The sequence below is a fragment of the Melanotaenia boesemani genome, chromosome 15, assembly GCF_017639745.1.
Source record: "Melanotaenia boesemani isolate fMelBoe1 chromosome 15, fMelBoe1.pri, whole genome shotgun sequence".
Lineage (NCBI taxonomy): Eukaryota > Metazoa > Chordata > Actinopteri > Atheriniformes > Melanotaeniidae > Melanotaenia > Melanotaenia boesemani.
The window spans coordinates 5,516,348-5,541,486 of NC_055696.1; the positions used below are offsets into that span (position 1 = coordinate 5,516,348).

Consider the following 25,139-nt stretch of genomic DNA (forward strand, 5'->3'; position numbering starts at 1 on the left):
CTATATTGGATGCACTGATGCTGCTTATTTATTTATTTATTTATTTATTTTTTATTTGGTTTTTCGACAGCATTTTTTTTCTTTTATCTGTTGCCTTACCCTATGACCCGTGTGTCCTGATGTTTGGTGTGCAGTGTGTTCCATCCTGCCTTGATTTCCTCACATGTTCACCTGACTCAATCTTTACCTTTTTCGCTGTTTTTTTCATGCTTTCTTTATCAAAATCCTTATCAGAAATCCTTTTTTTTTGTTGTTTTTTATTTTATTTTATTGTTTGTTAGTTCATCTTAATATGTATGGATTGGATTACAATCATTTTCTCATTCATGTGTGCTTAAATTGAAATACAGATGATTAATGTGTGTCTTCCCTGTGTGCTTGCATTTGTATATGTGTGTGGTGCTTCCAGGTGCAGAATTAAGGGATATAATGACAGGATCGGAGGGCAACAATAGCATCTCCGACGTGGTAAAGCAGCCAGCCTTCATTGCTGGCTTGGGAGGAGCCTGCTGGATTGTCCTTATGGGTTTCAGTGCCTGGCTGTACTGGAGGAGAAAAAAGAGGAAGGGCCTGAGCAACTATGCAGGTAAAACAATCAGTCCATATGGTTCTGAATCAACAGCAGATCTCAAAGCACAGTAGGCTTCTCTCGACGGTGGAAGCTGATGTCATCACAGATGTGACTCCATTTGAGGCGGCCTCAAATGCACAACAAAGGAAAATATATTCCAGCTCAAATGGAAATAGGAGCTATTTACTTTAATTCACTGTGCAGTGATGTGCATCAGCTGGGCTGAGTTCCATCAGCATCACACCTCAACACCCTAATACATTCATGCAAGATAAGTAATTTAACATCCCCTTCCATTATCAGACCACGGCTGGTGTTGTTTGCCCATTAACATGAGCTACGTCAAGATTTAGGTATGGAATATTTCTATAACCCTCCACAAGTCAACCATGTAGCTGTATAAATTTATTATAATATGCTCTATAGCTTTTATTGTGATGATTTAGGAAAAAAGGCTGAGTGATTGCCTAATTTAATACTAACTGCTATGATCCATTTTCTTTTTAAAAACTAGGATTTTTTTAAATAGCCTATATAAAAAAAATATTGAAAATATCAGAATTTTGAATATTTTCTATCCTTGTATAGAATTTGTTGACATAATAAAATTTAAATTTAATTTATTTTGTGGCTTAATGGAAACTTCATGGCCCAAGATTTCAGACAACATAAAAAATATATTAAATTCTTATAAAGATGCAGTAAAATAATGGTCCATCTTAATTTGAGATTTAGCCCTCAAGAGCATCAGTGTGATTCGGATGATGCTGGAATGCAGTGGTTAGGTGAACCAGGGCCCCAAGTTTCATCAAAGTCTGATCAACACTGACATGAGATGCAATGATGGATGAACAAAGCAAAGTGAAAGGACTCAATCCACAATTTTTTCTACTTCATTATTTTTTTAGCATGAAAATATGGCTTTTATTTGATATGTACATTTGAAATTCATGACTCTTGCTTCACCCTTTGATATCCTCACTCTCCTGTGTCTTCTTAAATTGCAGTTCAGTCCTTCACCTTTACTCGTGCAGGTATGTCTGCATGCTGTGCTTTCATAAAAAATTTAATTCCTTTCTGAGAGCCAGTCTATAGCTTATCAGTGATGGTGATGTTTATCATTTTAAAATTATTGAAAGTTAATTATTTCTGTCCCCCCCCCCCCCCCCCCCCCCCCCCTTCTTTTTTTTTTTTTCTCTACAAGTAACATTCCAAAGAGACAGAGGCCTGATCAGAAATGGAAGGTGAGAATTTAACCTATATGGATCAAAAACCCTCTCCTACAGCTTTTCTGCTGACATTTCAGCACCACGCAGTGCAATTCATATTCTGTCTTGTAGCTGGCACCGGCCCATTGTAATACCTGAAATGAAGAGTTCTCTCATGATGAATGGAATTTGCATACCCGTTCCCCCTGCTTATTCATACTGTATCGGTGTATGATTTGCGCTGGTGTTCGCTTGATGAAATCATTAATCACTCCTTTGAAGTGAGTGCTACCAATTAATGCAGGTGGGCAGCTGTTTTATTCACTGGCTCCCTCTCAGTTCATCTGAAGTTGCTGGCGCAGTGAAAGGTCACAGGAGGAGGGGAGAGGTGATGAATGTGCTGTTTAAAAAAGCTTAGCATAGAGGACACAGTGCAGAGTGTGGGGACAGAAGAGTAAATAGTTGAATCCTGAGACTGTTCAGCAGCTGAAGGAATTCCCTGTTTTGTAAAAATGCCCAAAGTGAAACTTTTTTTAGTATTTATGCAGTAAACATCCAAAATATATGAATGTTCTTTAGCAGAAATATTACATTTGAACAATTGAAAATGCTAATCTTACAAATAATAAACAAAAGTCTAAACCATGCATTTTGGTTTTTTTTTCCACACATGAATTTGTGCAAATGTGCTATTATTATGTGTTGTTGCTGTGCTTTTTCTAAGAAAATATATGTTAAACATGTGCATATTCTTGATTAACTTAGAATGAAAATTAGTGATATAATTGTTTGAGCACCCCCGAGCCATCACCGTGTCAGCTGCAAACAATTCCTGTCTCTCTTGGTGAACCAGGCTCAGTGGAAAATTCAGTGTGTGGTTGCACATTAAATATGCAAACAGAATATGTTGACTGAATGTGCAGGCATTAAAATATCTTGCCATTTTTACAGCCGCTGAAATAAAATGGTTGTTAATAGTCTTTTTGCATCGTCCTGAATTCCACCCTAGCAACTTTCCTACCTTGAAGTCAAAGCATGCTTTCACGACTGTTGTATTTCACAAAGACAAAATGACATGGTAGCTTTCCTAAACCACCTAATGGGCTTTTGCTGTCTCTGTTACCATGGAGACGGTGCTCCAGTGTAGCTGATCTGCCAGAGGCTGTCCATGATTCTCAATTTAAAATGTAAATTTCTGTTGTGCTAAGGCTCTAAAGTGGATTTAGTGTGTGTTTAGGCCTGCCTTGTTTCTCTGGGGAGAGTTAGGGGAGGTAGAGTGAAGGAGGTGGGGGGGGGGGGTTGGGGATGGGGGGCAGAAGTCTGATTTATAGACTTGCCATTTTATGTCTCACTGTTGTTTATTGTTGCCTGTGCGCTGGGCTGCTCCACAGGCGGGAATATGCTGAATGAGTTTTCACATCATTTTGTTGTTGATGCAGCAGGAAGAAAATGAGCTATACCATTACAGGGAGAGCTGAATATTTAACAATGTCGCTCTTTCTGTCTCTCCCACCCCCTTCATCCCTTTGTCTGACTTTGAACATCATCTCTCAGCCGTCCAGGGTTATTGAAGGGGGGTGATCCAGGCCTCCCCTGGTTGGCTGACTCTTGGCCTTCCACAAGCCTTCCAGCTAATGGAGGCTTAGGGAGTCCGAAGGGCAGCAGCAACTTTGGCCGAGGAGGTAAGCAACATAAACAGGCTGGGGTGGAGAGCAATGCCTTGTTGGACACTTTTGACGTTCATCCTTTGGGAAGCACTGTGACAGCACATGCCACATAAGCACACACACACACACACACACACACACACACACACACACACACACACATACAAACAAACAAACAAGCTTAAAACACTCACTCAAATTAAAAGAGCCTTTGAGGGTTATATTTTGCTAATTTGTTTTGACAGGCCTGATATTTTGCTGAAATTTGTGTTGTTGGGATGCCTTCATTATTTCCTATGCCCTGCCATTATGTATGTTTTGAGCCTGTATAACATTTATAGTCTAGGTTTATGGGCTGTTTGATGCAATTTTATGTTAGGTTTCAAGTTGAAGACCTGCAGGCTTTCAGTGTGCAAGACAGTAGAGCTGAAGGTTATCGCTGTTTAAATATCCCCTCCTGTGAACACTCTACCGGGCTCCTACTGAGTTTTGCATGCTAATTATGGTTGTTGATAATCACTTTCATTTATATCAAGTCCAGTTTAGACCTATATTTAACTAATACAGAGTGCCACAGCAGCAGGGAGCGTTAATGACCTTAAAGATCGTTAAGTTCATGTCAACTTATCTCTCCATGTTGCCTTTTCCATTTCCCTTCGCTCTTTGTCTCCATTCTCTTTTGTCTCAGATGTTTTACCGTCTGCAGCAGTAGAGAAAACGGGCACCATGCTGTCTGATGGTGCCATCTACAGCAGTATTGACTTCATGGGGAAAGGAGGATATAGCAGCCCAGCGCGAGGCAGTCAGCCCACCCCCTACGCCACCACTCAGATACTCCAGTCCAACAGCTTCCATGAGCTGGCTGTGGACAGGCCAGATCCCCGCTGGAAGGCTTCTCTCCAAGCCCAGCAGGAAATGGCAAACATGGGCTACTCACTAACTGACAGACGCCCTGGTAATGGTATGAGCCATGCTAAAATGAGCAAGATATCAATGTTATTTTTTGTTTCTCTAATTGTGTGTTGTCTGCACGGTTGTGGTTGTATCATTGGAGTGTCTCTGTGGACATTTTCAGCTTAAAATCACAGGCAATTCTTTTCTGGTAAGAGAAATTACTTAAGGCTAAAGCCAGGGAAAGAGCAAATTGGAAAGGAAGGATTTTATTTACATATTCACTAAACCGGACCCTTAGGACAATGTTCTTAATTACTCTTCTGTCTTCATCACCATTCTACCCTGAGAGCTTATCTAGCCCAGAAATGTCACGCAATCATGACGCATTTCTTTGGTTTAATTTGATTAGTGATGGCAGAAAATCCCTCAGTGTTCTGAGTTATTTATTTAGCTTATATACATTTTGTGAAGTCACAGAGGCATATCTGTCTACACTTTTGTAGTTTTGCACAATAGGCTGCGTGCTCAGCTAAATGTCAGGCTTACCAGAGATAAAGTGGAACAAGAGGGGAGGCTGTATGGATGCAGCTTAAAGTGGTTTGCTGCAGGTTTTGATGCCTCTTTAAGAAATGTCAACATTTAGAAAATGTTTTAATGTCCTATCAGCACACATAAAAAAGCAAATAAGGGACAGTGTGTGGGAGACAGGTCTGAAAAAAAGTAGGACAGAAAGGTGGAAGATTGGTTTCAAAGCAGAGGTGTATGTATGTGTAAATTAAGTATTGTATCACGTTTGTGTGTCCAGTATACAGGAATTTCTTAGTATTGTTAACATCCTTCTGTTTTTACCTGCCTGTAGGAGCAAAGGTGGGGAAGAAAAAAAAGTTAAAGGGTGTCACGAAAACATCCAAATCAAATGGGACATGTTGGGCTAACATGCCTCTGCCTCCACCACCCATGCATCCACTCCCTGGTACCGAGGTTGACCTTGACCGGTACCCCCAGGAAAACCATGGAGGAGGGTAGGATATGTCATCAGTCTCTGCTCTGGAACACAGAGAACACAAAAATCAAACATCAAGAAAAAGAAGCACGTGCAAATGCAGACACCACAATACTTCAGACTTGTGCCCAATGTATATGTGTTTTTTACAAAGTCTGTTTCACATTTGATTAGTCCTCTTTTAAAAAAATAAATCACATACAATTACACATACAACCATAAGATCTGCAAGTTAACTTTTTCTACATGGCAGATATGATAACAGCAGTTGGGCCCCACCCATATCCGTCCAGACCTACCGCCACCAGAATTTGGACAAAAATGTAGAAGAGGAGAGAGGTCCGACTCCTCCCCTGAGAGGAAGATCCTCCTCGCCGGCAGCAGCTCCCTTCAGCCAACCTTCATCCTCCTCTCTCAGTTCTACACACCATGAGGAAATGCAATCCATTTTGCAGGCCCACTTAGATGAGCTGACCAGAGCTTACCAATATGAAGTAGCAAAGCAGGCATGGTAAGGATCCTTTGGAACTAAATAAGCCACAAAACAAAAAGCTTTGTGTACTGAAGGCATTGCAGTTTCATTTAAATGTGTTTGCTTTGCACAGTTGGAGAGATACCTGTAATTTTATTCATTTTATTCTGATGATAGCTTCAGTTTTGCATATCAATGGCCGATGTTTGAGCATCTTATAATGCTGGTATTTACATATGTCAGCCCAAAACCTGCAGCCCCTACGCCTTGCTAGCGATAAAAACATCTCTCCATTGATTACACCTTTGAGGGAGCATTGGAAAACTTGATAAGTCAGGGCCGACACATGTTGGAGGGTAATGACTGGGTTCAGTCTTACATGCTGTTCTGACATCAGTAAATAGAGATGGTAATTATGCATGCATCTCCTCTATGGTGGGATGTGAGCCATCGTGGAGGACAGCTGTGCAGGAGATAACAGGCGTGTTGCTGACAGCCCTGCCCATCCAGATATCCTTTATCCAGTCCAATTACAACTCCATTGTGTTAGCGCAACACACACCACTGCTGAGAAAGTAATCAGTGGAAATCACTGCAGGCATTTTTGGTCTCTGCACATTGCATCTCTACTCTTCTGAAAACCCACTGATTTTGCTTTCTAATGTTTGTTTAGCAGCATATTCTTTCCTTCACTGATTCTTGAAAAATTGCTTTGTTTATTAATACACTGTATTTCCCCACATTTGATTAGGCATATGAAGAGCAGTCCAAATGTGTCCAATGCCACAATGGATTTCATGTCCACTACACTTGGCTCTGATTTGGGAGCCACTCTTCTTTCTGAGGAAGATGATGAGGAGGAGGATGAAAGATATGCTGTGGTGTCAAAGAATTTGTGTGGCTTTGAATACACTCCTGGTCACAGCGTGGATAACAAGGGCTCAGGTATGTTTTCTAATTAATTTGGGTCATTGCTCTTAAATATATAGATCACAGGGTCTCTGACAGTCTAAAATCATGCTCACAACTGACCGACATGAAGAATACCACATTACTTCTTTCATGAATTTCCCTGCAAGGGATTAATAAAGTATTTCTGATTCTGATTCTGATTCTGACTTCTGCTAAAATGTGACTTAACTAGAAATTTGAGATGAATACGCCTAAATTTTTAACAGTCTGTAAATGTTCTAAATACCTGCCAAATTTCCATCCATTCATCCATCAATTTACTTGCTGCCTATCTTGGGTTTGGTCATGGGGACAGCACCCTAAACAGGAAAGCCCAGACTTCCTTCTCCCCAGCCACATTTGCTTGCTCATCTGGGGGGATCCCGAGGTGTTCCCAGGCCAGCCGGGAGATGTAATCCCTCCAGTATGTCCTGGGTCTTTGCCTGGGTCTCCTCCCGGATGGATGGGCCTGGGACACCTCACTCGGGAGGCGTCCAGGAGGCATCTAAACCAGATGCCTAAGTGACCTCACCTGGCTCCTCTTAATTCAGAGGAGCCGTGACTCTACTCTGAGACCCTCCCAGATGACAGAGCTTCACCCTATCTCTAAGGGAGAGTCCGGCCACCCTGCGGAGGAACTTATTTCAGCCGCTTGTATTCACGATCTCATACTTTTGGTCACTACCCACAGTTCATGACCATAGATGAAGGTAGGATTGCAAATCGAGAAGTGAATCAAGAGCTTTGCCTTTTGGCTCAGGTCCTTCTTCACCACAACAGACCAATCTGGAGTGCGCATCACTGCTGATGCTGCACCGATCCGTCTTTTGCTCCATCTGTCCCTCACTTGTGAACAAAACCCTGAGATACTTGAACTCCTCCACTTGGAGCAGGACATCAATCCCAACCCAGAGAGGACGCTCCACCCTTTTCTGGTTGAGGACCATGGTTTTGGATTTAGAGGTGCTGATTCTCATCCCAGCCGATTCACACTTGGCTGCAAATCTCTCCAATCAAGAGCTGGAGATTGTGGCTTGATGAAGGCAACAGAACCACATTATCTGCAAAGAGCACAGACCGAATTCTGAGGCCACCAAACCAGATCCCAACAACACCTCAACTGCGCCTAGAACTTCTGTCCATAAAAATTGTCAACAGAATCAGTGACAAAGGGCAGCCTTAGCAAAGTTCAACCCTAAATGGAAACATATCCAACACCAGTCATACAGGGACCAGACAGCTACAGACAGATACAAAGTGGTCCAGTTCTTCATACTCACAGAGCACCTTCCCACAAGAGTCCCTGGGGGTCACAGTCAAACACTTTCTCCAGAGATTGTAAAGCTAGTCCGCTGTTCTATAACCGGGACAAAAACCACACTGATCCCCTCAAGCCAAGATTTGACTATCCAATGCACTCTTGTCTCCAATATTCCCTATACCTTACCAGGAAGGCTGTAGTTGCAGTACAACCTCCGGCCCCCCTTGTTGAAGAAGCGGACTGTGGTGCACGAGGTTGAGCAGTTCCGGCTAGATGAATAGCGTATTCATTACCTATGTGGGGAATGTGAAAAATGCATGGATATACTTATTAATATTTTCTAATTTAAATCATAGTGAAAATACTGAAACCTTTTGCAGCCTCAATATTCTGATTTAGTTATGACAAATAATGCACATTCAGTATGCTCAGTGTCAGTCAAACATTTGGACACACCTAACTATGTGTAACTAGAAAAAATTTTTAAAAGGTAATGTTGAATATGATGGGCAGTATATCTGTTCTTTTTTTCCCACAAAATATGCAGCTGAAGAGATAGACACTGACAGTCAAAGGTTATCCAAAATTATATCTTTTTTTTGTTTGTTTATTAGGCTCATAATTATTCAGATATTCTGGTTTCAGAATCATTTCTTTGCGATCAGGTCATATTTTTCCAAGACAATTTCAGATAGTCTGTTAAAAGTTTTGTGCAGTCATTCTCAGATGGATATTGAAGCCATAGCATAATATTTTAACAACTTCAGTGGAACTCAAGTAAAAAGTAACACATCTAACATTTAAGATTTGATGCATTTATAAATAGGTTTCTTTCTAAAAGCTTTTTCTTTAGAACTAGAGAGCTTGATAGCGTCTCCCACAGGGACAGAACTGTACCATTTTTAGACCCCATTGTTTGATAGGTTACGACTGATGGGAGCGTTGAGAATATGTGTTTTCAGTACTTTTAATAACCCATTGAAGGGCACATTACAAGTCAGTGTGACTATAAATATTTACAAATATTAGCAATGCAAACAAGCTATCATTTCATATTTAACTGTCACATACTGTAAGGTATTATTTTAGAAGTACATTCAGGCAGACTGCGAGAATATCTTCAGTCCAGTAATTCAAAACATAAAGGAAGTCACTGTGGTGGCACTATTTCCACAGGGGCTGTCATAGTCATAGTTTAACATCACATTTTTACATTGCTGCAACAAAGGAGGTAAAAAAAAAGTTCTTAAGGCTGTCTGATCAAAGTACTTTCTAACAGTATTCCCTAAGCAATATATCCTGTTGTATGTCAGATGGATCTTGTCAGATGAAAAATGCGATGTGAACAATCTCTCTCCATACATATATTCTTTTTATTTAACAAAGACACATACATAAACATGAATACAATTAATCTGGTTTCAGAGATGACAGTATTTCTACTCCCATTACAAGAGACACATCAAGCTGTTTGCTATTTTTGGAATTGACGGGTAAAATTGTGTCTTTAATAAATGACTCACTACTGGTCTTTATAGGCAAAACCTCCCAGCAGTGTCACTCAGATAGCTTTGACACATCAGACCATGGTGCACAGGGCACACATAGCCTTGGACACAAGAGGGCACCACTTGCTGGCCATAAACCTCAGACAGGCAAGGTTGGAACTCTTCCCAGACCAAGAGACACCAACACAGACGGTCAGTTTGGACTTTGATACTCACAGACTTAATTTATCAAATATTTTTTCTCTTTTAAAGTAAATTCAGTCAGAAGGGCCCACTGTATGTCACTATGTCTCATCCTTGCATTCTTTCCAAATACCCTCATCTACCCTCAACAGCCCACACACCGGCTATGAAGTCCCTTCACGGCATAAGTTCCCACATGCACAGCTCGTGGGCAGCTGCAGCCTCAGACCCCTCTGAGGAGTGCATGGTGACTGTGTCAACGCTAGAGAGGCAGCATATGGCTTCCTGGAGTGGCACGACATCATCCGGCATGGCCACCCTGAGTAGGGGTTCCCACAAGAGACCTGGCACAGACCTCTCCCACAATGGGCATCCATCCACTAACGGCACAGAAAACAGGGAACACTGTAAGTGTTGATCCTCAGGAGGATGCATGTCACAAATTATGGCTACATCCCATAATTTGGCTACATCCCAGAGAGAAAGAAGTATTTGTGGCAATAACATGAGGGTTCTAGCAAAACTGTTTCTTAAATTAATAAAGAAATAAAGTTAAGAAATAAAGTTGAGGAAACAATCCAAAATCAGATTTTCTGATCTTGAAAAATTTTACAGAATACATAAATGAAAGGACATTTCTGAGGGCCTCAAGCCTGAGGTATGTTTTAAATTTGAGTTTTTCACAAGTCAACACACGTTTCAAGACAAGTTTTGTAATGACTGGCACCTGCATGTACACAAGTCCCACGTCATACATGATTTATTAATTTCTAAACCAGTTGTCTTGACAGCCCATAGGAATTGCTATAAGACATTTTTGGCAGTATATTGTTGGTAGTATATTGTTTCTTCTGAGTAAAATTGTCATTGTAACTTAAGGAAGGAAGGACTCATGTTAGCATGGGCCACATGCAGTTGCCATGCCAACTATGGAGATAAAACTGCACAGTCTAATGCAAAAGCAACAAACTCCATATTCTATGTAAGCATGACAACACTAGGACCAGACATTTAATCACTGATGAAAAAAATAAGACCGTTTCTTAACTGAAGCTCAACAGAAAGATGGCCATGCAAGAGAACAACTCATGAGGTTATGAAATGAAGAAATAAAAATGCAAATAATGAGAATATTTATTTAGGTTTTTGTTTTTACCTCTTTTTCAGAGTCGAAGTGAAGCATAACTCCCTACAGTTACAATCTGTCCCTGGACAACTTGTTAATAAGCGCTATGAGATTTTCCATCCGCAAGAATATTGTTCAGAAGATGGAGAGGACATAGAATGAAGGAAGAAACAAAAGGGTGCAAAATAAAACGCAGAGCTGTAAATGTCATGTACAGACACAGACACCACCCTCACTGTGTTATTTTCATCCCCTCTTCAAAAGAGTTAAGAATGCGTTATATGTCTGCTTCTGTTTTCTGTCACATGGTACAAAGGTTCACACTGGAGATATGAAGAAGAAACACAACAAAAAGACTCATTCAAATTAAAAAAAGGACTTGCAAACTTTGTAAATAGATTTTTTTAAATGTTTCTTTTTCTCTGTTTCCTTTGCTTTGCTATGCAAGCCAAACCCGATGTTGTCTCTTTTGTGATTTATTATTGTGAATCATTTTTTCATTAATGCGCAAACTGTTAGCCTATTTTGATGAAGCTACTGTATTATTGTATTTTGCACAGAGCGTTTTGGTGAAAATAAGCACAAACTCATTGTCAGCTGAGGTGAGGAGGAGAATCATGATGGCAAAGCAGAAAAAATGTATGTTAAACAGAACAGAATCATATATATTTGGCTGTGTGGTAATTGTTTGGGAAATACTTGCTATTACTGTTTTCCCTAAAAAAAGGGAAAAAGAAAAAAATGACTGGTACACGCTTTGAACTAATATGCCAAAAAATAGTTTACAATATTTCATACATCTTGCTATGAAACATATTATACGTTACACAAACTATGGTTCTCAGCATTTGATAACCAGCATTTTTTTTTATGGTAACAAAGCAACACATTAATTGTGATATCCAAAGCAAAGTATTAAAACAATAGTAATTTCTCTGCCATTTTACAAAAGAATATACAAATGAATTATATATCTCTTTCTTTTCCAGTTACATCCAGTGACATGATAAAGGTGCAATATTCAAAAGATAATATGACAGTGAAAGGAAATGAGAAGGAGCAGAGAAAGATGCATTAAAGTGACCTAAATTCACATGCAGACACACAAAAAAGGTGCAACCTATAAGACAAAAACGTGTTGATAAACAAAAACAATATCATACTGTATTGATTTATTGCAACATTGCTGAATGGTTATGAGTTTACACTGTCATCATACAAAAAATGTATAGACTTCATTGGCAGCCAACTTAAAAGATCTTTTACAACTTTAAAAATGCAGCAGATTAGGATTTCCTACCTGTAAGATGCAATCTTTTCACACCTGTTTGCTTGATCATTTTTGTTGTAACAGCGCACCCTTTGAAGAATCTTTACGTGACAGATTGGCTTGCCCTCAGGAATCCACAGCCACATACCGTCGGGGCATTTTTTTCAATCCTTTGATGCAAAATAAAAATGTGTGTGAAAATGAACCAGATTTCTCCTCATAATACCTGTGTCTGAAACACTCTTTGTATATACACTGAATGGAGCTGCCTATAAGAATTATTTGAGTTTTAGAGAACTGAAATTACAAAGCCAGCTTTTGCATACATGTAATTGACTGACAGTGAAAACACTTCAAGCTCAAAGGAATGCAGGTAGTATTTTTTTTCTTTTTTTTCATTGGCAGATAAAATGTATTTATTTTGTGTGGGAATGTTAATATCATTTAAGTACTGAAAAAGTTTACATCAATTACAATGTTATTTGCCAGCAGAATGCAACATGTGTGTTCCCAAGACAAGAAGATCCCTTCATTATTGATTTGGTAAATTTGCTATGTTAAGATAACTTTATGAATCCAGTTTTACCTAATTTTGACAAACATTAATGCTTTAATTACATTTTATAAGGTGTGTCCACAAAACCACATTGTTTTTGGGATACTTTAAATTTGGACATGGCACATCTAAGCATTCATGCAAATGTGAAAACGGTACATCCCTTTTAAGAACTGAGCAACACACTGCAAAATATATGGTAGTATTCTTTTTAAAGTGTAAATTATTCTTCACCACATGTAGCGTAAAGTTAAAATATAAGGTAAAGCAATGCAGTTTCAGATACCCTGCCTCCACTTGCCGTTATCTCTGGACCAGACAACTGCTCCTTGCCACACAAAGATAACTTTTTTATTGCCTGCATGGATCAGCACTCGAGTGGATAGCCTCAGGTAATTGTGCAATTGGTGCTATGTGCATTGTGGGGTAGTATTGTATCTTGTTATGGATGTGCAGGGATTAGGAAAGTCTGCAGATATTTTACAGATATGCTCAGAGTGCAGTCCACCACTTAAATTTTATATCCAGCTTTTCAGGTTCCCAGAAGTGCAATGAGAAGGGAACAACATAGTGAAGTCTATTCTATATCATTGTGACTAAAATTAGGTTTCCTTTTACAGACACTAACTTTTCCATAACCCCATCAGCAAATATTGCCCTGGCTCCTTCTAATTTAACCAGCTTGTAGAACAGGTGAATTTAATGGAAGGACAGAAACCAATAGCCTGTAGCCCACAGAGCCCAATTACAGAGCTCTACCTGCATTGACATTGTGTTTTATAAACCTGTTGCTTAATATAATGGTTTTGGATCGTGTGCTTACTTTGTAGTTTGTTGTGGTTTTGGTTCAATGAGAAAAATCAGCTTAGTGTAACAAATTTATTGCTGAGATACATTTTCAGCCCTCGGGGATCAATTTGGTCCTCTTGAGGAGTTGCTGCAAACCACTGAGAAACACTTGTAATGGAGGTCATTTTTTCTGTTGAAAGCACGAGTGGATCCTGACAGTAAAGCATCTGAAGGATCTTGCTTTTTCTTTTGCTCTGTTCTAAAGGAAAAAAAAAATTGCCCTGCGCATTTCAAGCTGCAAATAAAATGATGGTGAGAAGAAAATGTGAACAGGTTATAGAAGCTTATTTTCTAAACCTCAAAATGTAGGTAACAACAAAGTGAAAATTAAAGTTGGTTCTTCGTAGTTTAGAGGTCTGGACTCCCTTATCTAAATTGCAAGCTGCTTCTTCAAAGCGGAGTTCCATGGGAAAGTTGGATCAGCAGTGAGACCACTTGTTCTGTAGCTAACCCTGACCTTTAACCTCCTGTGTGACTGATGTGAAAAGACGGGTTCACCTTTGAGGATGCTGGTCTGCTAGTTTGAGAGTGATATTTACAATAGATCATAAATTATGCAGTTATTTCAAGGAAATCGCAACAGTCCATATGAAACTGTTAGCAAATTCTAATGTCATCCCTTAAAGTTTATTTAAGCTTTAGCACTCTTCAAACTCAGTGATTCTTTTGCAGTTTTTTTCCTCCTGTCATCCAAATATAGGCAACTGTATATATATAAAATAAAATTATTTGAATTTAGTTCATTAGTGTGCACTTCAAGACTCATGATGCATGGAAAAAAAAACAAAACATGTAAAAACCTGTTTAGGATTTAAGGAAAAATAACAGTCTGTACTTTAAAACTATTGTCCGTAGGCTATGCATACTTCCAATATAACAACATGCAAAAAAATAACTACATATATGCAAGTCATATCTTAGAGCTGACCAAAATGAAAATATAAGAAATGCCAGCATGATCAACATCCAAAGAAAGTGTAGGTATTATGATTGCAGATCTCCACTGGGTATTTTGAAAGATGATTACCATTAAGAATTCCAAACAAAGTTGTTATATGTCACAGTATGAGGCTCATTGCATTCATTATAGTGCATATTCAGTCCAAATACTGCACCTAACAGTCACATTTTACACTGATTGCACAGTTGGCTTCATCGTTGTGTTTCCTTTATTACTTTTTTATTTAATTTCTTCCCTTTCAATTAATTATTTTTTATTTTTATTTATTTATTTATTTTAGATTTATATTCAGCATGAGCAGCAACTGTTCCTGAAATCTTCCCAACATGTGGTGAACAACCTTTTCAGTATGATTATGTTTAACCTTGCCTCAAAAGGCTGATTTGTGACTCATGACATTTGGCTAATTGCAACATTCAAACAGTGTGGTGGTCTACATGCACCCCACCTGAGACCGCGAGGGCCGCTCGGTGGTGCAGATACCCTGAGGCTAAGCTAAAGGCCAGTGGTCTCCTGGCCTTTGGTTCCCTCAGTGACCAATTTATTTTCATCTTGTTCACCCTGATGGTTCAACCAGTTCTTTGAGGTTGCCACTTCATATTGTGCCACGGACATGAGGAAGCAAAGCCTCTACTGGAGGTCTCTGATAGAGGGCACTGAGTAAGCACATATCCCTACTCCAGGTTTCTGCCAAGACAAATTCTTTTGTTAAATCCTGGCAACGACATTCATCTCTACTAACTGGAGGCGTCCCAAGACAGTACACCTGTGTTTCAGCCTTTCTAGTTCGAACTGCTTGTTTTGGCTCTTTTATTCTAATAGTTTATTCCCTGAAACCATTTACTTAAGCATTTTCTCTCGGTGCTGTCAAGTCGCATTTATACAAACCCAAACCAGAAAAAAAATTGTTTATTTCTTGTTGGATTAAAAAAACAATTATTTATTTATTTATTGTTTGTTTGTTTGTTTTTTGTCCCTTTCAGCTTAATTTAATTTGTCAATGCAGCACTATAAACAAAGAAATGGGTCAGTGAAGCTTTTATCACTTTGTGGTGTCATTTCTTCTCAAGACACATGAAAGATATTCTGGCATTGAGGGTTCTCAGAGTAATGGACTGTTTCATCTGCGATTTTGTCCCATTCTTCTTGAAAAATTGCAGGGTCATCATTGGTTCAGTTTTAATTAAAAAATGTTTCACACATATTGATGAGAACTGCAAGCTGTTCAATATACTGCCTGTACCATTCTCTCATGTAGCTATACTTGTGCATCTTCATCTTGAAGACAGAATATGTTGCTCGATAATCTAGAGTTCTTTTCTACATTAAATCTGCCATAAGGAAATTTAAAATGAGCTTAGATAAGCCCACTGATCCAAACTTTACAGAATCTGTATTCTGAACTTGTTGATTACAGTCTGGATATGCAGGTTATACCAGCTATTGATGAATGAAGGTTCTTGATGCAGCACTTATCTAAGGGATATGCATGTGTCCCAGTTTAAGCTTATACTTTGCCCTTTGTGCACTGATATTCTTCCAGATTGCTTGAATATTTTTATCAAATTATGCACTGTAAATGGAGAATAATGCAGATCTTTCCAATCTGTATTTGAGGAACATTTCTTATCCTTGAAATGCAAATGGAGGCACTTCACTTTTTGCAAAGTGCTCAAAGTCCCTCAACTTAAATTCTCTTACTTTTGGACGAAATGCATCCGTGGATAATTTTAAAACAGAGCATTCATTCATGATTCTATTTTGTGACAGCCTTTAAATGCACACTATATTTGAAAAAAGTCTAATACAATTTTTATAACTCACTGTCAGAATGAGCAAGTGCATTGATGCTCTTGATGCCAGATCAAGTTCTCTTCAACTGGAGTGCAACTCACTATTTGCTTCTCATCTGCTACAGTGAGGTGTCTCTTTTGGCATCGTATAGGACTCCTCCTCTGCTGGGTCACAGTCAACATTTATAGTGACAGACATTGATATGGCTCAATAAACAAATCAGAATTCACAATAGCTGCAGGAGATTTTATTATCTCTGACACTTCTTCAATCCTCACCAACTGTTGTTTTAAAAGAAAGCAATCTTTCTCAAACACAGCTGCAATAAATATGAAATGATGAATTTGCCTATCTTTACTTTCACTCATAACCTTTGCATAATAGCATCCTCTAGCCCTCACCTTTTGCACCCTTCACATTACTAAGGACACCAGTGGCGGTTAAAACCTGCCTCTGCTGAGAGCTGAGAAACACTGCATCTCTTACACCACCAGTTTATTGTTTCACTCTGTGCAGCTAATCAATGTTTTCATCGCCTCAAGACTTCTTGCTGCAGCACAGCTTTCTTCACCCCCCCCAACACACACACACACACACACAGTAAACCTCATTAAGTTAAAATACTTCTTCCTGATTGACTGCATGTTCCTGTTTAAGAAGCTATCTGCGAAACCTGCACTGATTAAAACAAGTACCAAACAACACATCAAAATAATGGGATGCTGAGGGAAAATGTAAATAAAAACAAAATGCATCATTTGTAAATCATTGGACTATGGATTATATTATAATAAAAAATTTTGCGCTTTTATAAAAATGAACTTGGTGAGTGGAAACACTTATTCACTGAGCCCAGTCTGCCTTCATAGAGGTGTCATTTTATAAAGAGTTGTTGATTTGACAGCAATCAATTTCAATTTTCCTGTCAGCCTCTGTGCGGTTTTGCCACGTTTGCTCTCGATGTCGTGGCTGCTTCTTTGTCAACAGATTGCAGAGAATCTGCTGGATAAACACGGCAAAATTGAAAATGAAACTTGCCAGCTCAAGCTTCCACATGCACAAGTGCACACATGCACACACACTATCTTAGAAATGAAGGCAATCACTTGAATAAGTCCAATGCAGACAGTTGTCCTTGGAAAGGGAAAAAAGGGAAGAAATAAAAACAACAGGGATGAAAACAGTCATTCATGCTCCTGAGGGATAATTTCTATGAGAAGAAAACAGCCTCAATCACAAAAGTGAATCTCGCTCAGAGCTCAGCTTGTGAGGGTGGTTATTAAATTAATAACAACAGTAATACATGTGTTACTCTCACTCCTTTGAAGTTTTAGTTAATGTGCATTCAAGTTCTTCAAACTTTAAAGTTATCATTGCTATAAGGTAATAACGGAGCTGACCTTTTGTTATAAATGGATTTTCTTCTTTTTTAGTCAACATGGGAGCATTGGTGTGGACATCACCTCCGTGCCATTTAGATGTACCAGTCAAATCACTCAAGCTTGAAGTGATAAGTGGACAAACGGGGTAAAAGAAAAAAAATCACAGTGTGTCACAGCTATTGACAGGTGTAGAACTGTAAAGGAGGTCAGCCTTTTTTCAGAAGTGGGACACACAGGATGGCATTGCAGGTTTTCTGAAAGTGTGGCCTCACACCTGCTGCGAATGGCCAAACCCCATAAATGCAGTGATTACTGTGTACTATAGAAGGTAATAACACATCAGCAACTGCATTTGGGAAGTATTTATTTTTTCTTTTCATGAAGATATCACAAATAATCTGCTGTTGTGATGTTTTTCCATGTACTTCTTCCAGACCAGTCAGTGCTAAAATACTTTGTATTACCAAAAAAGATAAATATTAATTCAATTGGGTGAATATACAGTTCAATACATGTGATTGTGGTCTGTTAACCCCTTTACTGTCTGTGTGTCCTTTACACGTTAGTGTGACCAACACAACCATGCTGGTTGATCTTCACAAACTCCTGGTTGAGGAATGGGATGCAACCTCACACCAAAATGTGACCAGACTGATGACCAGTATGAGAATGAGGGCCCAAGCTGCATATGGATCTTCCACATGCTCTCTGATGGTGTAAAATGAATGAAGTGTAAAAATGGCCAGTATGAGTTGTTTTATTTCCCCTTATCACTGGTGGGAGAGAGCAATTATTCAATCCAACAAGGAAATCAAAACTACAATGAGTTGCAGAAGATTCCACACTGTGTTGCTTATTCTACATAAGCACAATCATTACAGATAATACTTTATTGTAACATTGACTAATTAGGTTTTTCAACAACGTATAATACAACCACAGTTAGTATTATAAAAGACAAATTAACTTTTGTTTGGTTCTTAATCTTATTTTTGTGCCAAGTCCATGGTGGTTTTACATTCAATGAAGCTTGGCTTTAGGCGAGAGGGAGTTCGGAGTATAAAGCCTACACCTATGACTTTTAAGCCTAACAACAGTTTCAAAAGCCCCAATCAAACCAATATTGTTAGTAATATCACTTTAAAATTATTATTTTTTTCTTTTTTATCTTAGGAGTTGATCATTGTTCAGCTCTCATTTGCTGTTATACAAACATGACAAACTGCTTGCATCTTGGTGGGTTTTGCAGAATAATTTAAATCAGGAATTAAAAAATATTTTGTTAGGTTGAAACTTTAAAGAACTAAACTCTCAAACAATGCTTCAGCAACTCTCAACATCCACAAACAGTTCCAAAAACTTGAATGCCCACCAGAACTGAAACAACCTTTTGGATAAGAAGGCAAATGTTTCCAGTAAACGTTTTCTATCGGGGCTTGTGTTAGCTTCTTTGCATGCTGAGATTGTAAATGAAGCCTGTTCATTAGACTGGGCTGATATGTGTGACAAATTTGTATCATTAATCTTTGAAAGAAACTAACTCAATAAGGAAATCTGCAACTATTAACAACTATTAAAAATCTCACCATGGGCTAATATAAGATTTTTATGTTTTTGTCAGGATGTAAAGGCAAGTGTGTGTGTCTGTCTTATGCAGCTCCAAATTACAAATTAAAAGGGACAGCTGACCTATCTCTTGAGAGCCTGAAAATGAATTACAGCTGAACTTATTTTAGAGGATTATCATATTGTTGTCCTGCACAGCTGGAACATAAAAAGAACACGCAGTCAGTTTTTTTACATGTAGGTTGCTCCATTAAGGTGCATAGAGCGCATTATGGGACAAAATAATGCTATCTACTGATCCTAAATAAAGACAATGAAACATTTTTTTCCATTTCATTTCTCAGCAAAATCCCTATGATTTCACATTTTTCATCATTATAGTAAAATAAAGTGGATATAATTGGATAAAGTGAAGAGAGACCTGTGTAGAGACAGAAATACAGAAATGGTAACTTGATCTGTTGCTTGTGAAACACCAGGTGCTGTGCAGCATTTCGATCCGTATGACGAGTCCCGAAAGAGCAAATTTGGGTTGTGATCATTCTTGAATTTGCGTCTTCTGGGAAAACAGTCTGAAAGGTCACAGTACCAACAGTACACACCTCACTGCCGTTTGCAGTTGGTTCAGGGTGAAGCTTGTCAATAAATCACAATACGCTCTTAATAAAACATCACTGGATTTAGTTGATGATGAATCATTTACTATGTGAAAAAGGATTAGTCAACCTGATGTACACTGACACTGAATTTCAAAAGCTACAGATGCTTTGTTGTGAACTTTAATAACTGAAGCTAATTAAACATCATGTTTCATCACCTCCATCCTCATGTTTTTGTCACAAAATGGGTCAGGTTTATTGGCCCCATGAGACATTCAGGATTAAACAGTTGGCACTGGGATGAGTTCAAAAACAAACGAAAGAATGAACAAATGTTTTTGAAGGTTTAATTACAACTAAGGTGGCAAACAACTTTTCAAGTTAAATTCTTTGTATTTTTGGAAAAAAAAAAAATCAAGTCATTTTTAGTTGATTAACTTATGCTGATGTTACTTAAACATTAAATTAAATTATTTCCTTCTTTGTTTGGGAAATGTTTACATTTCATAAACCCAGAACGTTAAACACAGTTTGTCACAGAATAAACTAAAGGGGCTAAATATTATACACGACTGAAAAGAAACAGCTCCTGAATGCAGGTTAAAGGAAGGAAATTAAATCAGAGATCATTTCTTGTTGTTGAAGTTACAGTAAAATTTATTCAAAGACTGTGGTTAAGGTCACATATTTTTCCATATGTGACTTACAGAATAGGGCTGGAAAAATAACCAAATTCGATAGCACAACATTCCCGTTATGAAGGGTAAAACAGATGATTTACTTGACTCTTGAATTAATTTACAACATTTCTCCTGATAAAGTCTTTTTCCTTTAAAGCATTTTAAGGCTGAAGAAACCTTAACATCTATACACTGTGGTCACATTTTATTAGACAAGTGAATATTCTGACCCTTCTTCTTTTCTATAAAGGTTTTACAAATCCAAACCATAAAATAAGGAATACATCCAAGAGTTAATAAATTTTAGGCGATATTAATTTGCATAAAGACGTAGATCGTGGCCTAAAGGAACGAGCAGGAGTTCATAATCATTAGGCGGCTGTTTCTTACCTCTGGTAAATGTTCCAGAAGAGAGATCTAACTAACAATGAAAGGTCAAAAACTACAAAAGGCTCAGAGACATGGCTAGAAGTACACATGCTGAAACAAGACCACCACTGGATAAGACCACTGAGCAATATTCACAATTCTAAAGAGTAGTTTAGTTTCTTTTTGGCCCCCTTGTGATCACTAATAAATGCAGGGCATTGCTGCCAGTTAAGTCAGGTCCAGAAGGGTGCAGTTGGGGTGCTGCTTTGAGTTCCTGTCACCAATTAAAGTGTTCCAAAGTTGACCTTCTCGGGTTAAAGATGCATTGAAACTGAACTCTGAAACTTCTTGGTAATTTCTAAAGGATATTTTTTAAACAAAGGAATAGGAGGAAGTGTGCAATGTACACAAAGTCAGTTTAATCTGTGGAAGATCTTCATAGATTAGCAAGCAAATGCCTCAAACATAAACCAATAACAGCCCAGCCCCATTTCTTACTTCAGTGGTCTCAGCATTTTTGAGTTATATCTTTTCTCAGAATATAAGATTACCAGTAACTATTATAAAGCTTATTAAACAAATTATGTAGTTCTGCAGTCATTCTGTTTAATCATGTGCATTTTCACATGTGAATAAAAACATCTGGACAGTTTTTTATTTCTTTTTTTAATTTAGTTTAATTACCATCCAGCCCTACTCCACAAGTTGCTGCAAAAAGTCAAGGGAAACACAGGAGCAGATTAAATAAACTCAGCAAAGCGAGACAATGAATGGAACCAGTCCATGAACTGACTTTTCATTTTCCCAAATGAAAGGCAAAGTAGTGTAGATATTAAGCAAAGCCTCCTCTGTCTGAATCTGCATGCAAGTCTCTCAGTACACACAACAGAAAGCTCAAATCTGAATGAAAGCAGCTCAAATGTACGCAACTCAATGCACAATCACTATTAACAATCTTTTTCTCAAGCGGACATGAAGCGATAAAATAATTAACAGGACTCCGACGTGACCTCCTCCAGACTGAAGTTCATTAACACTGACTTAGAATAAAATTAAGTGATTGTGCTTTTATAACCAAGGTAGAACAAACAATACAAAGACAGATATACATCACTTAGAAAACATTAACACTGTTATATAAAATTTGAAGCACTTCTGTGGCAGTAAACAATGTACAAGATGGCTGGTAATGACTGTATATCAGTTACAGTAAAATAACAGACAAACAAATATCATGAGAACTGCATCAAGCAGTCACCATGAGCAATATTTTTGTAGACACTCACAGCCGCCATCAAATGTGCATTCATAAAACTTTACTGAGCAACCAGCGTTTAGGATCCTGGAAGCTGGTCACCAAAAACAAAACTAACAATAAACAAGTCCACGGACTTAAATATGAGATTACTTTTTTCTCTTTTCTTCTTTTTCCAACACCTAATGAGAAAGTCCAAGTAGAAAACAATATTGTACATTGTGCAGTATTTTTCGAGTCTTTGTCTATGTTGTAAAAGTCAAAGTCCGTTGAAGCAGCTGTAGGAAATTCCGCTTGTGCTCATGTTCTTCTTAGCTTTTCAGTAACTGTGAGAATAAATTAGTGTCAGTTTCTTTGCCAGCACTTCATGAACTGTATTCATTTGTGTCACATATACTTTCACACAAGAGGGAATGTAAGACTTTATCTTGAGGAATAATTACTGATTTTTTTTTACCTCCTCCACCTGTCCAGTTGGGGCCACCTGCTCTCCTTGTTTGGTTCTTGAGTCTCCACAAGCATGAAAGCTGGACGAGTTAGAGCTCTGAGTTTGACCTGATGGGAAAGAGGGACGACTGTACAGAAGGATGTCCCCAAATTCTGACAAAAAAAAAAAACAACAAAAAAGTAGAAGTAGAAGTAAAGGATGTTTTGACCTAACATTCCATGACTTAAACAAAAAGTTCCAAAATGGACTTGATAATCCACCCTGTACCTGATTGCTGTCGGTGTTTGTTGTTTCCTTTGCCTCCTGGTGGAATCTTGTGCATCCCTTGGCCCTCTTTCATTTCAACTGTACTTTCTCTGACTCTGTGAGTACCGGTGCTGCCTCGTCTACCTCGGGCCTCCCCAGAGCCCATCCGAGGCAACGTGGCTCCCCTTGCTTTGTAGTCACCATGGGACATCTGGTTGGGGAAATTCAGAGGCATGCAAGAGTCTGGAGACAAAGCAGAGATTTGAATGTTAGAGCTATGAGGAGATATTTGGTAATAAACCTTCTTCTCCATTCTGTCTTTACCATCATTGAAGACATCTTTGGGTTGATAGCCCTGCTGACCAGAATGGTTCTGTTTATGCCTTCTGGGTTTTTTATGTGCAATTGCAGGACTCATGTTGCTGTCTGTTGACATGGGGCTGCTGGCTCGCTGTAGTCGCCGGCCTTAAGACATCACACAAATTTAACAAAAAACCTAAAGTCACACACTGCATGTACAATAATGATCTTACAGTTAAACAATTGCAGTAATTTATTAAGTTAGTTTATCTGCAGGAAGAAGTTTTCTGAATTAAATCTTAGCTGTATCCTTTCTGTCTGTAGTTTGCATGCACCAGAAGTTTTGCTCTGTAACAATTTTAAAGAAATATTATCTTGTGCAAAGAGATCTGCTAAAGTAAGCAAACATGTTAAGTTAATTAGGATACACAAGCTAAATCTTCATCCCACCTGACTCCTCTGGGTATCTGCACATGCGCAGGCCTACGATATCACGTGAAGATGCAACCGCCTGGTTGAAATCACCATCTGTGAAGAAAGATCCCTCTGAGGTGCTGACAACACTGGACCTGCCTGATGAGATGTTGTCTTCTGATGCCGAGCCCCAGCTGTTAACCACAGACCCCGTGACTGATCTGTCCAGGTCCCCAGTGCTGGAGGTTGGGGTCTGCTCCAGCCCATTGAGTTGCAGCTTGAGCGGAGAGATGTGGTGCAGCTGGTGTCTGAGTATCCGGTGGAGGTGGGGTTGACTGTAGAGCTTTTCAGCCAGCTCTGCATCTTTTTCCTCATCGCCCTCTTCCTCATTCTCTTCCTGTCCTTCAGTGTCCATGCAGAGAGGGATTGAGCTGTAAGTGTGTGCGAGGTGTTCGGCCCCATCATGCACGCCATTGCTTAGGTCTCCTTGTGATGATATGGCGGCTGGGTGACTGCAGAACATTTCAGTAGGGGATGAGACTGCTCCTCTAGCTGGTGGAGAGGGGCAACTTTCTGTTCTCTCCTCTGGATCAAAACTGATGAGAAAAGGAGCGTGATAATGTACAAAGAGAATGAGGAGTACCAGCAGTCCTTACACATTAGTCACAGCCCATTAGACATAATGCAAACCCTTCACTATTCCATCAAAACATTCCATCATGCTCCTCAAGTTGAAAATTGCTCAGGTTTCTTGAATGCAGTTTTTGCTTCTACCTGTTTTAACAGGTAACTAACTGCCTGACAATGGCAAAAAAAAATCTATTATTAGTTCAAAGTGTGTGCTGTGACAATGAGATCTTGCTTTGACAGAAAGTTTGCAGATATTCACAGCAATCTCCATTTAGGCATGTGGGCCTTGAATAATTTCATCATGTGATACCTTTTTTCAGTCATTCTTATCTGTTAGACAGCCCTGGCTAATGAGCATCACAGTATGCACTAGCTGTAGCTTAACATGACAAAATCAAAAGCTTTGCAATCTATATTATCCTGATGTGTCAGTCAAGAGAAATAAAGTAATCAGCTTGTTGCAGAAAGACATAGTTGATATATTTGGGGCATTTTGCAGTACACTATTTATATATTTCATTTGATCTCTTTCTTTGTGTACGTAACAGAGTAAGCTGCATCTTTTCTTCTTTTCTGTACCTCCTTTCCATGGGCAGGCTATACTCATCACAGTCCCATGCGTTAGCATGAGGAGGAGACAGGGCTCCCCCCCAGCTTACTGCATTATGCTTTGGGATCTTTGGGGCTCGTATTCCTTTCTTCTGATTTTGACTCCCTGAAAAAAAAGGGGAAAAAAAAACATCAAGGTCAGCACAAACTGACTGTTTGCCTCATTAATATTAAGCACTACAAATGAGTTGATGGCATCACCTGAGGTGCTGTTGCTGCCTCTGTCTGAGTTGTGATATGAGCCTCCTGTGCTGTGGTCACAGGTCTGAATATATGGGATACTTTTAGGGTGGATCATTCCCTCATGTCCTTGAGGATCTGGAGACAAAGCAGCAAGGAAATTTACAGAATCTTTCTTTGTTCATAA

General features: G+C 38.9%; 2 protein-coding genes across 9 annotated transcripts in view; one reads left to right on the forward strand and one right to left on the reverse strand.

Annotated features, from left to right (window-relative positions):
- Nucleotides 1-12,892, forward strand: part of LOC121654749 (roundabout homolog 2-like) — a 77,801-nt gene extending 64,909 nt beyond the window's left edge. For 4 of the 6 annotated variants that reach the window (XM_042009013.1, XM_042009016.1, XM_042009015.1 and 1 more), the window contains 11 exons: nucleotides 410-586; nucleotides 1,579-1,605; nucleotides 1,776-1,815; nucleotides 3,334-3,461; nucleotides 4,135-4,407; nucleotides 5,200-5,362; nucleotides 5,597-5,854; nucleotides 6,567-6,760; nucleotides 9,566-9,727; nucleotides 9,871-10,125; nucleotides 10,886-12,892. In XM_042009013.1, the coding sequence (XP_041864947.1) occupies nucleotides 410-586; nucleotides 1,579-1,605; nucleotides 1,776-1,815; nucleotides 3,334-3,461; nucleotides 4,135-4,407; nucleotides 5,200-5,362; nucleotides 5,597-5,854; nucleotides 6,567-6,760; nucleotides 9,566-9,727; nucleotides 9,871-10,125; nucleotides 10,886-10,887 (1,679 nt within the window). In that variant the 3' untranslated portion in view covers nucleotides 10,888-12,892. The remainder of the gene's footprint in view (nucleotides 1-409; nucleotides 587-1,578; nucleotides 1,606-1,775; nucleotides 1,816-3,333; nucleotides 3,462-4,134; nucleotides 4,408-5,199; nucleotides 5,363-5,596; nucleotides 5,855-6,566; nucleotides 6,761-9,565; nucleotides 9,728-9,870; nucleotides 10,126-10,885) is intronic. The other 2 variants (XM_042009014.1, XM_042009018.1) reach the window with 1 other exon arrangement.
- Nucleotides 12,893-20,280: 7,388 nt separating this feature from the next.
- LOC121654726 (roundabout homolog 1-like) overlaps nucleotides 20,281-25,139 on the reverse strand; it is an 89,450-nt gene continuing 84,591 nt past the window's right edge. For all 3 annotated transcript variants that reach the window (XM_042008975.1, XM_042008974.1, XM_042008976.1), the window contains 7 exons: nucleotides 24,974-25,090; nucleotides 24,743-24,878; nucleotides 23,570-24,129; nucleotides 23,144-23,284; nucleotides 22,841-23,062; nucleotides 22,583-22,725; nucleotides 20,281-22,451 (listed from right to left, as the gene is read on the reverse strand). In XM_042008975.1, the coding sequence (XP_041864909.1) occupies nucleotides 22,437-22,451; nucleotides 22,583-22,725; nucleotides 22,841-23,062; nucleotides 23,144-23,284; nucleotides 23,570-24,129; nucleotides 24,743-24,878; nucleotides 24,974-25,090 (1,334 nt within the window). In that variant the 3' untranslated portion in view covers nucleotides 20,281-22,436. The remainder of the gene's footprint in view (nucleotides 22,452-22,582; nucleotides 22,726-22,840; nucleotides 23,063-23,143; nucleotides 23,285-23,569; nucleotides 24,130-24,742; nucleotides 24,879-24,973; nucleotides 25,091-25,139) is intronic.